This window comes from Nerophis ophidion, linkage group LG22, assembly GCF_033978795.1.
Source record: "Nerophis ophidion isolate RoL-2023_Sa linkage group LG22, RoL_Noph_v1.0, whole genome shotgun sequence".
Classification (NCBI taxonomy): domain Eukaryota; kingdom Metazoa; phylum Chordata; class Actinopteri; order Syngnathiformes; family Syngnathidae; genus Nerophis; species Nerophis ophidion.
In genome coordinates, this window is record NC_084632.1 from 44,166,777 (window position 1) to 44,183,746 (window position 16,970).

The 16,970-nt window shown below is 37.2% G+C and overlaps 2 protein-coding genes across 2 annotated transcripts in view; both read left to right on the forward strand.

Annotated features, from left to right (window-relative positions):
* Nucleotides 1-16,179, forward strand: part of negr1 (neuronal growth regulator 1) — a 275,110-nt gene extending 258,931 nt beyond the window's left edge. Inside the window, exon 8 of the transcript XR_009803757.1 lies at nucleotides 16,125-16,179. The gene's annotated coding sequence lies outside the window, so the exon portion shown is untranslated. The remainder of the gene's footprint in view (nucleotides 1-16,124) is intronic.
* On the forward strand, nucleotides 7,052-7,996 carry LOC133540677 (uncharacterized). The gene has a single exon (XM_061883493.1). The coding sequence runs from the start codon at nucleotides 7,052-7,054 to the stop codon at nucleotides 7,994-7,996; it is 945 nt and encodes a 314-aa protein (XP_061739477.1).
* Nucleotides 16,180-16,970: the final 791 nt, after the last annotated feature.

Here is a 16,970-nt window from a genome sequence, read left to right on the forward strand (position 1 = left end):
GTGGGAAAATCAAACTTTTTTACTTGAAATCTTACATTTACAAGAACCGGAGTTCTATTTTAGCCCAGAGTCGCTTAAGTCGTTAACCTTTTTAGTCACATGATTAAAAGTCAATAACCTTTTTTGTCACATGATTAAAAGTTGTTTTACATTTTTAGTTACGCGGTTAAAAGCAATTAACCTTTTTAGTCACGCCATTAAAAGTTGTTTTACATTTTTGGTCACGCCATAAAAAGCAATTAACCTTCTTATTCACGTAATTAAAAGTCGTTAATATTTTTAGTCACGCGGTTAAAAGCAGTTAACCTTTTTAGACACGTGATCAAAAGTCGTTAACATTTTTTAGTAAAGCGGTTAAAAGTCATTACTCTTTTTACTCACGTGATTAAAAGTCATTAAACTTTTTAGTCAGACGGTTAAAAATCGTTTACCTTTTTAGTCAAGTGATTAAAAGTTGTTAACCTTTTAAGTCACGTGGTTAAGTCAGTAACCTTTTAAGTTGCTTCATCAGAAGTCGTTAACCCTTTTTACTCACGTGATTAAAAGCAGTTAACTTTTTTTAGTCACGTGATTAAAAGTTGATAACCTTTTTAGTCACATGGTTAAATGTCGTTGACCTTTTTAGTCACATGATCAAAAGTCGTTAACCTTTTTACTCACGTGATTAAAAGCAGTTAACTTTTTTAGACACGTGATTAAAAGTCGTTAACTTTTTTAGTCACGTAATTAAAAGAAGTTAACCTTTTTAGTCAAGTGATTAAAAGCAATTAACATTTCTACTCAAGTAATTAAAGTCGTTAACCTTTTTAGTCATGTGATCAAAAGTCGTTAACCTTTTTAGTCACGTGATTAAAAGTTGTTAACCTTTTTAGTCAAGCGTTTAAAAGTCTTTAACCTTTTAACTCACGTAATTAAAAGTCGTTAGCCTTTTTAGTCACTTGATTAAAAGCCGTTAACCATTTTAGTCACATGGTTAAAAGCAATTAACCTTTTTTAGTCATGCGGTTAAAAGTTGTTAACCTTTTTACTCACGTAATTAAAAGCCATTAACCTTTTTAGTCATGTGATCAAAAGTCGTTAACCTTTTTTAGTCACGCGTTTAAAAGTCTTTAACCTTTTTACTCACGTAATTAAAAGTCGTTAACCTTTTTAGTCACTTGATTAAAAGCCGTTAACCTTTTTAGTCACATGGTTAAAAGCAATTAACCTTTTTTAGTCATGCGGTTAAAAGTTGTTAACCTTTTTGATCGTCTGATCAAAAGTCGCCAACCTTTTTACTCACGTAATTAAAAGTCGTTAACTTTTTTGGTCAATTAAAAACAGCCATGCTTGACCTTGACTTGACCTCCAGGCCCCCAGGTCAACAGAGTAGAAATGTTTGCGACAAAAGGAGAAGATTGTAGTGATATATTTCATGTGTGGTAGTTTTGCAGTCAATGTGTGACTTGGTAGGTGAAAAGGCCAGAAAAAGAAGCGTAAGAAAAGCGTCTTGTTGAGTAGTAAAAAGTAAGAAGCTGCCTGAAAGTATCTTCAACATCCAGCTATTTCTTTTCTTTCCTTCAACATCTCATCTTTGTCTGACCTCACAGCTGCTGACAAAGTCCACTCCATCGGCTGGAAATTACAAGTTTTGATGCACAGTCCTCTTGTTCGCCTTCAGCAACAAGCACAACAACACTAGCTGCACATCACATACAAAACATAACAAAATACCTAACATACAACACACAAAATATACAAAATAACATCCAATACATAACAGACGAATCTTAACAAAATACATGATGTAAAACACACAAAATTACATTCAAAACATAACAAAATCAAATGCGTAGCATTACGTAAAATACATGATAAAATATACAAAATAATGTTCAATACATAACATGCAAAACATATCATGAAATACATAGCGTAACATAACGTAAAATAAATAACATAACAAAATACACAACATAAAATACACAAAACAACATAGAATACACAACATGTGTCATATTGACATGAACATCCTCTCCACAAATGTCCTTCACGGTGACCTTCGACTACCAAACAAAAAAAATCTCTTAAAATAAGAAAATAAAAAAAATTTTGTTTTTTGTTCAAAAAGCTTACATTTGTTTAGAAATCAAATAATTTGCATGAAAACAAAATATTTGTTTGTTTTAGTGAGTGACTGAAGCTTGCTGTCCATATATATATATATATATATATATATATATATATATATATATATATATGTGTGTGTGTATATATACATGTATAAATATATACATATATAAAAATATATATGTATATACATATATTTGTGTGTATATATATATATATATATATTAGGGCTGGGCAACGATTACAAATTTTAATCGAAGTTAATCGCACAATTTCTCCGATTAATCGCGATTAACTGCATTATATACAAAAAGCCCAATAATGAATTCAAAAGTAGTGTGTAGTGCACCTTTATTGGAATATTCTCCCACATGAACAAAAGCGCCAAAACATTTGTTGTGCAAACACAATTTAAATCAGTCCTTGTTAAACAGTAGCAGTTAAATAGCATATTTGATGAAAATCAACTCCAAAAATGTCAATACAAACATTTAAGCTTATTGCCACTGCCAGGGTATTTAAGTTATCCTGTTTGTTATGGAAAATAAATATAATCTACATACAAATCTCTGAGCCACAATCATAACATCTGAACAGGCAATTTCTGAGGTAAAAGCAGAAACATTTTTTTTTATCAGGGATCTTATGTTTAAAAAACCTATATTATAGGTAGTGGGCTGTTTTAGGGAATTTTGGATCAAATTATCCGTAGTGGCAATATTAATAATGTTGTGTTTATTCTGCGTAGTGCACTTAAAATAATTATGACCATATCTAGGAATTGATATGATGGGAATTTTCCGATTGTTTGCTTGGTGCTTTGATAAACTGAAGGCATCATATACATGGTACTATATTGTGATGTTATGAGCCAGGGGAAAAAAGAACTACCCTACCCAGCATGCAACAGGAGTGAGGAGCATGTATAGGTTGTGTCGCCATGACGGCATCTTGTATGTTGTGATATGCACGCTCTGAAAGTAAACGTTAAGAAGTCAGCCAACACTCCTGGTCTGCATTATTCATAAATAGACAGACAACACATATACTCCGCTGCTTCACAGGCCGCTGGATGTAGCCGGCAAAGTATTCCCATGCTAGCTAGCACGCCTCATTCAGTCCAAAACGGCCCGATCTATCCACATCCAGAATTGTCTGGCGGTCGTAAGTGATCCTGGAGTGACCACGCTGTAAGCCAGCCAGGACATTTGCAGAATTGTCCGGTATTTTTGCCAAATGTTCCATCTTTACCAAGAGCCCCTCCACGCCGGGCGACGCCATCTTGTTAAGAAAAGGCGTTAACAAAATAAAAGCATGTAAACAACATACGCAAATGTGCGATAAAATAATTGTCGGCGTTAATAGATTGATGAGTTAACTCATAATTAACGCATTAATTAATTTGCCCACCCCTAATAAATATATGTATATATATATATATATATATATATATATATATATATATATATATATATATATGTATGTATATGTATTCATGTATAAATATATACATATATGAAAATATATAAAAATATATATGTATATACATATATTTGTGTGTGTATATATATAGATATATATTCGTATATATATATGTGTGTGTGTGTGTGTGTGTATATATATATACACACACACACACACACACACATACATATATATATATATATATATATATATATATATATATCCATACATCCATTTTCTACAGCTTATTCCCTTTTGGGGTTGCGGGGGGCACTGGCTCCTATCTCAGCTACAATTGGGCGGAAGGCGGGCTACACCCTAGACAAGTCGCCACCTCATCGCAGGGCCAACACAGATAGACGGACAACATTCACACTCACATTCACACACTAGGGACCATTTAGTGTTGCCAATCAACCTATCCCCGTGTATATATATATATATATATATATATATATATATATATATATATATATATATATATATACACACAATAGGATTGTGAAAAGTGAGATGTAATATTACAATAAAATACATTTATTTGAGGATATATTAGTAAACAGTGTAGAGAAACTGTCTTGTATGAGTCACTGACAGAAGTGAGTCAGTACTCTTCACGTGTGAGTCGGTGAAACACCAGACTTGGTCCAGCAGCCATTACTCAGAAAACCTGTTCTTTGCCACCAGACTCACACGTTCACTTCTACATTCCTTCAACAGCTGCACTAATAGTGAGCGAGTCCAGAGAGGCCAGTACTTGTGAGTCAGTCAAGTAAAACCACTCATGACTCCCAAAACCTTCTTCATTTTAAGATCATTACATTTGTTTGGATATAATGGATAGTTATGTCTGATGTTACTTTCCTTTTCTTTGACACACTGCCTTATACCCGCAGACAAAAAAAATGAGATGTCAAATAGTTGGGATTTTTTTTTTTTTTTATCAGACCAATCACAGTTGACCAATTAATTAATGCTGATTAATCAACATTTCCATCTGTCTGACAAATGTTGCAATATCACTGTACTGTGTTTCATAAAGATGGCAAACATCAATCAGGACAAATTGCTGTAAAGTGTTATTTGAATATTTCTATAAAAAATAGTGTGGCGACTTTATTTGAAATTTTCATGCAAAATTGTTCGTGTTCCTAACAATATTTCCCCAAAACGTTTCAATGTCGTCCAATTTGTTATTTTGCAGTAAATTATGGAAAAATGTCCGTCCCATGAATGTGTTTTATCACGAAGCAAATTACATTCTAATTTGATTGAAAATGTTCACAATCGTTGCACATAAATAAATAAACAAGTGTGGGGACTCCCAATAAAATTCTGCGTAGCGCAACAATTTAGCTGCCAAAATAAATGATTTATGATATTGAAACAGAATTATTTTCATGCCAATTTAATGAAATGATTGTCGTTCTTTAAGGAATTTGGATTTGATTTATCAGTTGAGTATTTTCCTTTGTGAGGGTTTTGTAGAAGACCGTGCCTTTGTGACTTATGTTTTTTTGTTTTTTTGCGGAGTCACGTTTACGCATCGTAGTTTTACTCCTCGGCATGAATCAAGAAAATGTTCACTCGCGTTGCTCGAGCTTGAAAAAAGTAAATCTTCAGGAGAAGCGCTTCAAACGCAGTTTTGAGAGAACGTCTCCAGTTCAAACGTCTTTATTCACGTTTGGTTTGGCAGCTGCTGTCGTTACAAGTGAACACTTCAGAAATAAAGATTGATACTCAAGCGGAAAACAAGTCAGCCAGAGATGACTTTTTAAAGCCATTTGTCTGGTCTTTGAGTGACAGGCGACAGAATAACGTCGTGTCCACTTCCTGTTGCCATCTTCTTTTTTATTTATATCATTTTTATATTATTGATGCACACACGTTCATTATCAATGACTTTTCTTTGTAGATATGTGTGAATGTTTTGATCTACTTTGAGCGTCTGGGTACAGAAAATGTATCAAAGTTGCAGCTTTTCTTGGATTTTTTTTCACTGGAAGACATTTGGACTCTCCTGTTCTGCAAAGTGTTTTCTTTACGTTTTGTATTATTTCAAAAAAACTGGGGACTGACTTTGTGGTCTTAGGGTCACGTGTTCAACTTTGTTCTTTATTTCATTTGCTTGATTCATGTTTACAAAAAAGTTGTGAGGACAAAAGGCGATGTTTACTCTCTTGTGTTTTGAAGATCCTTCCAGGCGCCAAGTGTACATTTATAGGCTCTAAATGGCTGGAATGATACTGATTGACCTATACCTACATATATATATATTTAAATATATAAATATATATTGATATTTGTCCAGCTACGAGAACATCCATGTACTTTAATTAATTTAAAGCTTACATTGTGTACAGTATAGCACGTATGCAAGTCCATCTTCATCATGTTTGATGTAATTTTGTAGCAGTGGTTTGATACTAATAAATGGCAGTCGATGATGGAATTGTAAAGATGTCTTGAATTTGTCTAAAGAATTGCTTTCTCCCAAGGTGACAATTTGTTCAAACGTTTGGCAAATGGTGCAATTAGTCTTTGCTTTTCATGTCGCTTTTTGCAAAGTAGACACTGATCGTTCCTCGGGAGCCTGGTCCCCACAACGACTGGAAACCACTCACACACACACACACACACACACAGAGAGATACACCTAGAACCACCTGATCAGCAATGAGCTGTTAAATACATTTCTTCAGTAACAACAATATTGTCATGAGCTTGGTCCCCACAATGACTGAAAACCATACACACTCATGTAGAACTACCTGATAATGAGCTGTTAAATACATTTCTTCAGTAATAACAATATTGTCATGAGCTTGGTCCCCACAATGACTGAAAACCATACACACTCATGTAGAACTACCTGATAATGAGCTGTTAAATACATTTCTTCAGTAATAACAATATTGTCATGAGCTTGGTCCCCACAATGACTGAAAACCATACACACTCATGTAGAACTCCGGATCAGCAATGAGCTGTTAAATACATTTCTTCAGTAACAACAATATTGTCAGGAGCTTGGTCCCCACAACGACTGAAAACCATACACACTCATGTAGAACTCCGGATCAGCAATGAGCTGTTAAATACATTTCTTCAGTAACAACAATATTGTCAGGAGCTTGGTCCCCACAACGACTGAAAACCATACACACTCATGTAGAACCCCCTGATCAGCAATGAGCTGTTAAATACATTTCTTCAATAACAACAAATATTGTCATGAGCTTGGTCCCCACAACGACTGAAAACCATACACACTCATGTAGAACCACTTGATCAGCAATGAGCTGTTAAATACATTTCTTCAGTAACAATAATAAAGCCACAAGTTAATGTAAAGCGTGAATAAACAATATTGATATATATTTTTTAATACAAGCTTTGGCAAAAAAAAAAGGATGGAATCAGCAGACTCGGAGGATGTTAGTTTAAATGTTTCATTCACAATAGTATAATCATTTCAATGTTCTGGCTTGAAGAAACAACTCCCACCAGACTCCCACCAGGCTCCTACCAGACTCCCACCAGACTCCTACCAGGCTCCTACCAGGCTCCTACCAGACTCCCACCAGACTCCCACCAGGCTCCTACCAGACTCCCACCAGACTCCCACCAGACTCCCACCAGACTCCCACCAGACTCCCACCAGGCTCCTACCAGACTCCCACCAGACTCCCACCAGACTTCTACCAGACTCCCACCAGACTCCCACCAGACTCCCACCAGACTCCCACCAGGCTCCCACCAGACTCCCACCAGACTCCCACCAGACTCCCACCAGACTCCCACCAGGCTCCCACCAGACTCCCACCAGACTCCTACCAGACTCCCACCAGACTCCTACCAGACTCCCACCAGACTCCCACCAGACTTCTACCAGACTCCCACCAGACTCCCACCAGACTCCCACCAGACTCCTACCAGACTCCCACCAGACTCCCACCAGACTTCTACCAGACTCCCACCAGACTCCCACCAGACTCCCACCAGGCTCCTTCCAGACTCCTACCAGACTCCCACCAGACTCCCACCAGACTTCTACCAGATTCCCACCAGACTCCCACCAGACTCCCACCAGACTCCCACCAGGCTCCCACCAGACTCCCACCAGACTCCTACCAGACTCCCACCAGACTCCCACCAGACTCCCACCAGACTCCCACCAGACTCCTACCAGACTCCCACCAGACTCCCACCAGACTCCCACCAGACTCCCACCAGACTCCCACCAGACTCCTACCAGACTCCCACCAGACTCCCACCAGACTTCTACCAGACTCCCACCAGACTCCCACCAGACTTCCACCAGACTCCCACCAGGCTCCTACCAGACTCCCACCAGACTCCCACCAGACTTCTACCAGACTCCCACCAGACTCCCACCAGACTCCCACCAGGCTCCCACTAGGCTCCCACTAGACTCCCATCAGACCTAGGCCTAAACAAGATCTAGTTTTACACGAGTGGGTGAGTTGGCACCAGGTCAGTGGATTGTAATGTGTCAATGTGGATTAAACAAGTCCAGAACCACATTTGTGTCCCCACCCTGTTTGGGATTCTGCGTGTTCACTATTCAACAATCACTCATGTCCGGTTCCTCACTTCCTGTCTTTTCCACGAAGGACTTTCATCAGGCTTCTAATTGGCTGAAAGGCGCCGACAGCCTTTGTGACGCGTTCACTCGTCCGTGAAGTTCAAAGTGCGGCGTCTTTGGAAGACCAAGAAGACGACATTAACGAAGAGAGCGAGACCCGAGCCAATTATTATACTTGATGCTGCTCACACTCACCTTGACGTGCTAATTAATTAGCGCCCGACTGCGACGTGCATTATTTTTTTCTCACATTGATCCTGTTTTTGAGGCCCTTGACTTGAACAAAAAGGCATCCATTTTTGCAAAATTGACTCTCTAGCGCCCCCTTGAAAATGTAAAAAAATGAGCCCCTGCCACCAGATTCACAAATTGTCACGAACATTCATGGCGATGTCTCTCATACACGACTCACGCGAAAATCTCAAGAACCTATAACTGAAAATACAAGAAGACAACAGGAAGTCGGAACAGGAAGTCGGCCATCTTGGTTTCTGTCAGCTCTTTTTAGGCCAAAAACAAGGGTCCTACTTTAACAAACTCCTCCAAGGGACTTTGACCCAATGAGCCCCGAACAAAATGGCAGATACTCGACAAATGGGCGATGATTATTTGCGAATTTATTTTACCTACGCTACAGGATGTGGGCGTGGCATGGCACCAAACTTAGATCTGATGGCTCGCCACAAAACGGGCAATATTTAAAACTCAGCTCCACAAATTCAGATCTTGATCAGCATTGGTTCACATGCAATATAAACTCGCGTTCGGGGTTTGGGCGGAATCTTTATTTTTTAATTTTTTTTTTTTCTTTATCATGAAAAAGGGACATTTTTTTAATGAAGAAGGGAGGTTTTTGTGGTTGGTGCACTAATTTTAAGTGTATATTGTGTTTTTTATGTAATAATTTTTTCAATTTTTTTTTTTTTTTTTTTTTTTTTAAATAAAAATGAATAAAAAATTCTTCTGCGGCCCGGTACCAATCGGGCCACGGCTGGGGACCACAGCTTTATATGATGGTATCCTTACATCACACTCACATTTATAAGCACAGGCCTAAATTTACCGCATGCCTTCGGTAAGCGCCGGAGTAAGAAGAAGTTTTAAAAGAATTAGCGCATGCTTGCATTTACTGCATGCCTTTGGTAAACGCCGGAGTGAGAAGAGTTTTTAAATTAATTAGCGCCCTGGCGGCAATTTAAGGAAATACGGTAAATAAAAAGATCATTTGGAGACAATGGGCAAAGGACAGACCCTCAAATCCATAAACTTGGTCATAGACTCTAATTTTATGAAGACTCTAATTGTAGATAATATTTCACATAAAACACAATGGCGGTTTAATATTTTAAAAAGATGCTAGAAAATGTACAGTAGTCACATAGTGATAGTAATATTTAATTGCTCATATTAATTGCCATGCTGGTCATTTCTGCACTTTCAACATCTCATCTCAATGTTGGTATTTAAGAGGGTAAAATGGATCAGATTTCATCAAAGGGTGTGATGGCTAGGCGGCCAATAGGAAGCAGTGTTGCTCGGCTTTCCTTTAAGGTGGTATAACAACGTGACCTTGGGGTGGAGAAGTAAGTGCATATCTAAGAAGTTTCCTGCACCTTTCATTCGCTAATTGTCTTTTCATGTTTGGACCACATCTCTCCTGTAAATTGTGAGCCACTTAAAAGTACTCTTAGGAGCTAGCATTCTTTACGAATATCGTTGTGACAGTCTTAAGCCGTTGTGCGGGTTCAATGGAACAGCCAGGAAGGACATTCTCGATCAGCAGGTTTAACTCTTGTTTATTTTGCAATAAAGGATGTCTTTTGCGCCGTCGTCGCTTCCGCTGCTCGCTCTCCGTGTCTCGCTCCTCGTCTCCCGCTCTCCGGTCCGCGCTTTAGTCGGCCGCGTCTCCATCTCTTGTGTCTTGCTTCCTGTTGCTTCTGCTCTCCAGCCTTTGCTGTGGACTCTCCACCTCCTTCAGCCTCACCCTCCTCCGCTGCTGCCCTTTTATGCAGCCAGAGGAGATTTATTGTTTGTCTGTTGGTCCGCGATCCACGAACCTGAACTCGATTACGGCGTTGTTCCGGCAGGCCCCGCCTCTCCGCTCGGCCGCATTCTCCGCCTCCTTGCCGACATCTTGGGCCGGGCCCCAGCGTGCCCTGCCCCGCTGCTCGTTTGCCAGCTGCGCATCGACAGTCGTATATTGTAAACACTGTCAATATAAACATTGTAATTGTAAACACAGTAAATGTAAACACCGCAAATGTCAACAATGTTAATGTAAACACTGTCATTACAAACAGTTTAATTGCAAACAATTTAACTGTAAACAATGTAAATGTCAACACTGTCAATATAAACATTGTCATTGTAAACAATGTAATTGTAAACATCGCAAATGTCAATAATATAAACGTCAAACATGTAAATGTAAACACAGTACATGTAAACATTACACCTGTAAACAAGGTCAATGTAAACCTTGTATTTAAATTAGTAATAATAAATAATACAAACATATTTTCTTTATTTACCATGTACATATCAACACTGTAAATATCCACAATGTAAATGTCAAAAATATACATTTCGAAAATTTGAATTAAACACTGTCAATATAAACATTGCCGTTGTAAACAATGTACATGTAAACACTGTAAATGTAAACACTGTAAATGCCAACAATATAAATGAAAAAATATTTAGGTAAAACGTGTAAATGTAAACACAGTGTATGTAAACATTACACATGTAAACACAGTGTATGTAAACATTACACATGTAAACACAGTGTATGTAAACATTACACATGTAAACACAGTGTATGTAAACATTACACATGTAAACACAGTGTATGTAAACATTACACATGTAAACACAGTATATGTAAACATTACACATGTAAACACAGTGTATGTAAACATTACACATGTAAACACAGTATATGTAAACATTACACATGTAAACACAGTGTATGCAAACATTACACATGTGAACACAGTGTATGTAAACATTACACATGTAAACACAGTATATGTAAACATTACACATGTAAACACAGTGTATGTAAACATTACACATGTAAACAGTATATGTAAACATTACACATGTAAACAGTATATGTAAACATTACACATGTAAACACAGTGTATGTAAACATTACACATGTGAACACAGTGTATGTAAACATTACACATGTAAACACAGTATATGTAAACATTACACATGTAAACACAGTGTATGTAAACATTACACATGTAAACAGTATATGTAAACATTACACATGTAAACAGTATATGTAAACATTACACATGTAAACACAGTGTATGTAAACATTACACATGTAAACACAGTGTATGTAAACATTACACATGTAAACACAGTATATGTAAACATTACACATGTAAACACAGTGTATGTAAACATTACACATGTAAACAGTATATGTAAACATTACACATGTAAACAGTATATGTAAACATTACACATGTAAACACAGTGTATGTAAACATTACACATGTAAACACAGTGTATGTAAACATTACACATGTAAACACAGTATATGTAAACATTACACATGTAAACACAGTGTATGTAAACATTACACATGTAAACAGTATATGTAAACATTACACATGTAAACAGTATATGTAAACATTACACATGTAAACACAGTGTATGTAAACATTACACATGTAAACACAGTGTATGTAAACATTACACATGTAAACACAGTGTATGTAAACATTACACATGTAAACAGTATATGTAAACATTACACATGTAAACACAGTGTATGTAAACATTACACATGTAAACAGTATATGTAAACATTACACATGTAAACAGTATATGTAAACATTACACATGTAAACACAGTGTATGTAAACATTACACATGTAAACAGTATATGTAAACATTACACATGTAAACACAGTGTATGTAAACATTACACATGTAAACAGTATATGTAAACATTACACATGTAAACAGTATATGTAAACATTACACATGTAAACACAGTGTATGTAAACATTACACATGTAAACACAGTGTATGTAAACATTACACATGTAAACAGTATATGTAAACATTACACATGTAAACAGTATATGTAAACATTACACATGTAAACACAGTGTATGTAAACATTACACATGTAAACACAGTGTATGTAAACATTACACATGTAAACACAGTGTATGTAAACATTACACATGTAAACAGTATATGTAAACATTACACATGTAAACACAGTGTATGTAAACATTACACATGTAAACACAGTGTATGTAAACATTACACATGTAAACACAGTGTATGTAAACATTACACATGTAAACACAGTGTATGTAAACATTACACATGTAAACAGTATATGTAAACATTACACATGTAAACACAGTGTATGTAAACATTACACATGTAAACAGTATATGTAAACATTACACATGTAAACAGTATATGTAAACATTACACATGTAAACACAGTGTATGTAAACATTACACATGTAAACAAGGTAAATGAAAACCTTGCATTTAAATCAGTAATGATAATAAAACATGTTTTCTTTAATTACCATGTACATATCAACACTGTAAATATCAACAGTATAAATATCAAAAATGTGATGTAATTGTAAACATTGTAAATGAAATAATGTAAACGTAAACTATGCATTTAGATTAACGATGATAATAAAAAATGTATATATTTACCATGCAACTGTCAACAATCTAAATATCAGCGATGTAAATGTGAGTTATATAAAATACAAAATAATGTAAAACATGCAAATGTAAACAATGTCAATGTAAACAATGTACATGTAAACAATGTACATGTAAACAATGTTCATGTAAACATCGCAAAAGTAAACACTGATACCTCAACATTGTAAATGTAAACTACGGAAATGTCAGCAATTTAAATAAAATAAAATAAAATATTTAAACTTCGAAAATGAAATAAAATAAATAAGATAAAAGGAACTTAAGGAACTTCTAGGCCGATTAAAAGTCCTCTTAGCAGCGAGCGTTCTTTTGGAATAGCTTTTATCTCCATTGTAAATTCCAAGAATTTACAATTACGATTTGAAGCAACTCTCTGCACTGTGAATCTAAATTGGGATCTCAAATAAATACCTTAAACATCATTTCTTTCTCCGCTAATCTCTTTGTTGAAGAGGAGGATTTCCAAACATGTTGAAATAAGAGGACTTGGACTTTGTGACCCAGAACCACTCTGAGTTAGTCCAGAAAGTGACAGAAGTGTTTGAGACTTTCACTAATGAGACGCTTGTGTGATCTCTGCTCTCACGCTGCAATTAAAGCCAAGAAGAACATTTACTGCCTTTGACTTTGCTCTTTTAGGCAAACTAATCGCTACAAAATCCCACATGCGTGTCATGATAGCTGCCATTAATCTTCACCTAAGTACAGCAGAACCTCACTTTTTTCTTACGTGCATCATCCAAAAGACCAAATTCTATGAAAACTCCAGCAGTTTTTCCAACAAAACATGATTCAATTATTCCAGATACCTAAAAATATAAACAAAAACTGTTTTTCACGGACTATAAAGCGCACAGGGATTTAAGACCCACCCACTAAATATTAAAATAAATGTTGTTTTCCATATATTTGCCGCACCGCAAATATATACATTGTGAAATCAGTTCTAAACACAGAAATATTTTTTTTATGTTTATTTACATACCTTAATTGTTTCCAAATTAAACAATGTAGTATCTGTTAGTCTACAAAAAGACATGTTTTCCCATTTGCTGTAAGATTACCGTATTTTTCCAGATGACCAAGCGCACTGGTATTTAAGCCACACCCACTAGATGTTATAATACATTTGGTTTTCCATATATCAGCCACACCGGACTGTAAGTTACAGATAAATACATTGTGAAATTAGTTATTTACACATAAAAACATTTTTAATGTTTATTTGCATACCCTAATTGTTTGCAAATGAAACAATGTAGTATCTGTGAGTCTACAAAATGACATGTTTTCCCATTTGGTGGAAGATTGCCGTATTTTCCAGACTACAAAGTGCACCGGTACATAAGCCGCACTCACTAAATTTGACAAGAATAATTTTTTTCCATATATTAGCCATGTCGGACTATAAGTCGAAAATGTATAGGTTGTGGAAAGAGTTATTTACACAGAAATGTTCTGTAAATGTTTACTTACATACCGTAATTGTTTCCAAATGAAACAATGTAGTATCTGTTAGTCTACAAAATAACGTGTTTTCTCATTTGGTGGAAGATTACTGTATTTTCCAGACTACAAAGTACATAAGTACATACACAAGGTACATAAGCCGCACCCACAAAATTTGACACGAAAAATTTGTTTCCAAATATTAGCCACATCGGACTGTAAGTGGCACATATATACGTTGTGAAATGAGTTATTTACACATAAACATTCCGTAAATGTTTAATCACATACCTTCATTGTTTCCAAATGGTGTCACGGCAGTAAAACGGCCGATCAAAGAAAAGAGAAGCCACTAGCTGCGCAAGCTCGCTCTCCAATCAGCTAAACAGACTCGATAACTCTACGGTGACGTTTTGGTGAATTTACCTGACGGATTTGTGAAAGTGAAAGAAAACAAAAAGAATGCAGTTTCAAAAATGTTAGCATTTTAGCTAATGCTAACGACGCTAGCTTGAAGCGGAACACCCACAACTCGGGTGTGAGATCATTACCAGCTCCGACTTCCCACTTCCTCATGTAAAAGGAATCCAGCATGAAGATTGGGAGGTTTTCTACAAAAGCCCCAAAATTTAATTTTACTTTTGGGAAGAGAGATCAAAACATTTCAAAAACTTTATATAATTTTTTTTTTCGGGATTAGTTCAGCAGATATTTAACAGAGCAGCAATAAGAATCATGCGACTCCGTAGTGATACTTTGTCTTCTTCATGTTTGCAGTCTTCTCAGATGGCTTCTAAAGCGCTTCTTCTTTTTCTGGAGAGGGTCTGGGTTCTTTAGGGAGCTGCTGCCTCTCTGGTCTCCTCTGGTACTGAACTTTAATCCTGGCTCGCTTCTGCAAACATCCCAAGTTTTAGCCCAAGCAATGGGATAAAACTTGGGATATATAAATATATATCCTTGTATATATATATAAATCCATATATAAGTCGCACTTCGGTGCGACTTATATATGGATTTTTTCAAATATATTGTGTAGTGAACTGAATTATATTTATATAGCGCTTTTTCTCTAGTGACTCAAAGCGCTTTACATAGTGAAACCCAATATCTAAGTGACATTTAAAGCAGTGTAGGTGGCACTGGTAACAGGTGAGTAAAGTGTCTTGCCCAAGGACACAACAGCAGTGACTAGGATGGCAGAAGCGGGGATCAAACCTGCAACCCTGAAATTGTTGGCACGGCCACTTTACCAACCCAGCTATACCACCCGTATTAAAATTTAGTGGGTGCAGCTTATATGCCAGTGCCTTCTATAGTTCGGAAAATATGGTAAAATATTGTGGCAGAGGGCGTGGCCTGCGGGCCTGCAGCGAAGCGGGGTGTGCCAGGACCAGCGACAGGTGCGTAGACGACACAGCTGAGAGTGTTTGTCTGATCACCTGTCGCTCTGTTAAAGGCAGCAGTCGGGAAGGAGAGGAGAGAGTTGTTGGTGGTGGTTGATGGTGGAGCAGAGCAGAGAGACCATTCATGTGCTCCATGCAGCCAAAAGACAATTGCTGAAAAGCACAAAGACTTTGCACAATCCAACAAGGTTTTTGTAAAACAAAGTTTGTTGCAAACTCTGTTAAGGAGTGGTGATGTCTGACATGGGTGGTCCAAGGAACCCGGAGGGAAGAGGTCTTCCACAAATGTATTTCAAGAAACAAACTACCCGTCTTTAAGATGTGAAAACGACATAACAGACACCACCTCGTGGTTAAAGGTAATTATGGGGCAGGTGTGGCCAGGAGCTGAGAGAAGTGCACCGTCAGACGGGGGCGTGGCGGTGCTGACGGCGAGACACAGCTGGCAGGTGATTAGATTCCACAGGTGGTACGTGTCAATCTAATCACCTGTTGTCTTTAATAGTAAGCGGCCGGGAGCAGGAGGGGAGAGAGGATACGGACGTGACTGAGAAGTCATGTTCTACTTGGACAAAAACGGATGGCCATCAAAAGGTTGTTCAAAGGGCACACTTGGAACTGCCAGGAAGCCACTTCCACAGGAATCAGGTCAGTATTGATCACGTGAGACCATGATGCAGTTCCAAAGGTCAACTGACCACTTGGATTATGCCAAGAGGATTCCTTTGGGGTCGACATTCTGTTTCTAATCAAACATCGGATGTCATTTCCAGTTCGCTCGACTCATCATCTTTTTTCAAAGTCTCCAATCTTCAGGTGGACTTTTGAGTCAAAACCATTCTGTGGCCTCCATTTCAAAAGGAATTAGCCTGAAAAGCTTAATGCCTTTTAGATTGTAAATGAAATGATTCTGATAAAGGAATCATTTCTTTAAGCTCTTTTCTTTTCCTTTTGTGACCAAGTTGGACTTCTTTCACTCCTGCTGGTCTCGGCTCTCGCATTTCCACTGATTCTTTCTTCACTGCTTTTAGGCTTCCTAAGTCCTGACCTTTTTTTTTCCTAATCTTATTGCGGTCTACAAATCACCCCCACCCCCCAAAAAAAAAGTCCAAATTGCACCCTTTGAAAGCCTGGAAGGGTTAAGTAAGGTCCCATTTGCACTCGGAGGGGATCCAAAAGGTCCGAAAAGTACCCACAAAGGCCCT